The 2936-nt window shown below is 32.5% G+C and overlaps 1 protein-coding gene across 1 annotated transcript; it reads left to right on the forward strand.

The window, feature by feature from the left end:
* The first annotated feature begins 765 nt into the window (after window positions 1–765).
* Window positions 766–2694, forward strand: LOC110888546 (FK506-binding protein 5-like). The gene is made up of 3 exons (XM_022136068.1): window positions 766–942; window positions 1312–1452; window positions 1507–2694. Exons 1-3 carry the CDS (start codon window positions 766–768, stop codon window positions 2692–2694), a joined length of 1506 nt encoding a protein of 501 aa, XP_021991760.1.
* The last annotated feature ends 242 nt before the right edge of the window (window positions 2695–2936 follow it).

Raw genomic sequence — 2936 nt, forward strand, 5'->3', positions numbered from 1 at the left:
AAGAAAGTGGTGATAGAATCTTCAGAAGATACAGATTCTGTTTCAAAGGATGAAAATACTAGTCGAGCTATAGCTCTGCATACTTCTGAACAACAACAAGTAAATTCAGGTAACATAAAACGCATTAAAACAAATTTCATGAAAAAAATATATGTTTCTAAAACACTTCAATGTATCAGATGATGATTTTGTTGATCCACCACCAAGAGTGAAACAGACAAAATATCAAAAGAAGGAAAAGGCAGAATCGAAACCAAAGAGATCATCGAGGAAAGATAAAACAGAAGAACAACCAGAACAACAACCAAATTATGATTACGACAGAAAAAAATCAACATAAGATGTTCAGTCAATAATCTAAAAGATTATATTGAAAATTTGTCAAAAGAGTAAAGGAAAGTTGTTAGAGAAATAGGGTTTGAGAGCATACTATCATTCAAGCTGCATTCAGTTCCACGCAAATTCGGATATTGGCTGGTAAAAAACTTTGATGATGAAAATGATGAGATAAATACTGGAGATGAAAAGATTAAGATCACAGCTGAATTGATCCAAAAGGTATTTCAAATACCAAATGGAGAAACAGAGATTGAGGAAAAATTGAGACCAAAAGACACTGATCTTATAATTAAATTCTGGCGCGGTCAATTCAGCAAAGATATTTTGAAGAGAATGTATGCTGCCAACTTGATTAAATATTTAAAATCAAGAAATGAGCTTGGAAGACTGTTCAAACTAAACTTCTTGGTTATATTTTTTACGGTCATGGCAGAGGCAATGCAAAGTTGTAACGTTAATCAAAGATTCTTGCCGTCGATGAAAAGTGACAAAAAAACCCTGGATTTTAATTGGTGTGAATATATTCTGAATGTTCTAAGGCGTACAAGAAGACAATGGCCTGGAAATGACAAGCTCTTCAATGGACCTATTGCATTGTTAGCGGTATGAAATCTGATCTTTCATTATTGCTACATATTTGCTGAATGCTTGTTTAGGCTGCTTGTTTATATTCTTTGTTTAAAATATGTTTGATTAAAACGCAGTGTATATAAAGTTACAAAACGCAATGACTTGTTTATATTATTTGTTTGTTTGTTTAAAATGCAACATTTATAAAGGTACAAAACGCAATAACTTGTTTATATATATTTTTTTCAAACTATGCTTTATTAAAACGCAATGTTTGTGTAAAACACAATTTATTTAAAGTTACAAAAAATTAATTGTGTAAGTTGTTTACAATGATTTATATTATAAAACGCAACAAAATTAGTATTGAGTATTTTTTTTAAAACACAATGATTCATACAGATTCTATATGCTTGCAAAAAACAAGGATTTGACGATGCTGAAAACACTGAAGAGTTCTCTCTAGATAAAATTAACTTTCCAACATCACAAGAATTTGAAGATGAATTGGAAATTGTTGCGCAAAATGAGGGGAGAGGTCTTGTAATGGATAAAAAGAAAAAAGAGAAAAATGTCAGAAAGAATAAACAAAAAAAGAAAGATGGGGAGGAGGAGGATGAATTTTATGTTTATCCATCTGAATCCGAGAATGAAAATGAAGAAATTTTTCAAGATGAATCTGAAGAAAAAGATGAAGACGATGCTGAAGAACAACCAAACATCAATATCAACTCAGAAGAGATAGAAGATGGAAACACCTTACTTAAAGCTGCAACAGACTGGATTGAACAAGAGGATCAAGAGGATGTTCAAAACAGCCAACTTAAAACCAATGAAACTGAGAAAGCACAAACAGAAAGTGGAGCATCATGGGGGCAATTCTTCATAAAACCATCTGAAGGAAATAAAGATAAAATGTGGGTAGACAGTCAATGCCGATTGCGTAATTTCATGCCATCACAAATTCAAAGTGAAGGTCTTTCTGACATTCATTCAACAAAAAGTGGCGATGAAAATATGAAGAACATTGAAGGTAAAAAATCAAATGAAGAATATGTTGTGTCTGCCTTGGATTATCATTTTAAAGGATTTGAAGAAGTTTTCGAAAGCATTGAATCACGCATAGATGAGATCATTGAAGAATATCCAAACAGTGAAGTTGTTCATAACAAAGTAAGCGAATGGGCGTCATTGATTGAAAAATTCAACAATCAAGCTAAAAAGCACAAGAAAGTTAATGTTGATTCAACTCTGATCGAAACACCATCAAGATTTCTAAACTTGAGCCAAAATGAAGATACCGAAAATCAAATCATTTCAACTCCATTGATTGTAAAACGCAATGATGATGCTACAAAACGCAATGAAGATAACACAGCTGTAGTCCAGCCCTCAAATCCAGAAAAAAAAATCATTGAGAATGAACCTACATCGAGTCTGCAAACACACATTGAAAACCCTTCATTGGTACAATCATCATTTAGCGAAGAAACTCCATCATTAATGTTGGAGATAATAAAAAAGACAGATGAAGAAGAAAAAAATCAAATCAAAAAAAAAATTCAAAATGATGAGGTACCATCCTTTGATTTGAAAATTTCTCAGTTGTCTTCAAATGTGGATGAAAATGAAGTGGAAGTGGATACTACTCGCCACGCTCCACAAACCGAAATTCAAACGGAATCTGAAAATAAAACAATCGAAAAAGAAGTTCAAATTACTGGAATAGAAACAATGTTTGAAAGAATTGAAGAACAGAAAACTGAAAAGGAATCAGTGATCTAATTCAAAACACATCATTCCTCAACCCACAAGAAGATCCGTATAAAACACCTGCAAAATTAGTTCAACAAGAACAACTAACAAGTGATATAACCAAAACAGAACAAATAATCACAAAGATGGTACGACCAGATCGAGAGAAAAATGTACCAGAAGTATTTTGTTCACCATACTATCAAAGACAAGTAGCAATGAAGGAAGCAAGAACGGCACACGAAAACAACATATCGGGATATGCTTTCCAT

Source organism: Helianthus annuus, chromosome 11 (genome assembly GCF_002127325.2).
Source record: "Helianthus annuus cultivar XRQ/B chromosome 11, HanXRQr2.0-SUNRISE, whole genome shotgun sequence".
NCBI classification, from domain to species: Eukaryota; Viridiplantae; Streptophyta; class Magnoliopsida; order Asterales; family Asteraceae; genus Helianthus; species Helianthus annuus.

Coding starts and splice junctions, on each gene's coding strand:
- LOC110888546 (XM_022136068.1), top strand. CDS start 766: ATGGCAGAGGCAATGCAAAGTTGTAACGTTAATCAAAGATTCTTGCCG. Junction 943..1,311: donor GACCTATTGCATTGTTAGCG/GTATGAAATCTG, acceptor TGATTCATACAG/ATTCTATATGCTTGCAAAAA. Junction 1,453..1,506: donor AAAATGAGGGGAGAGGTCTT/GTAATGGATAAA, acceptor AAACAAAAAAAG/AAAGATGGGGAGGAGGAGGA.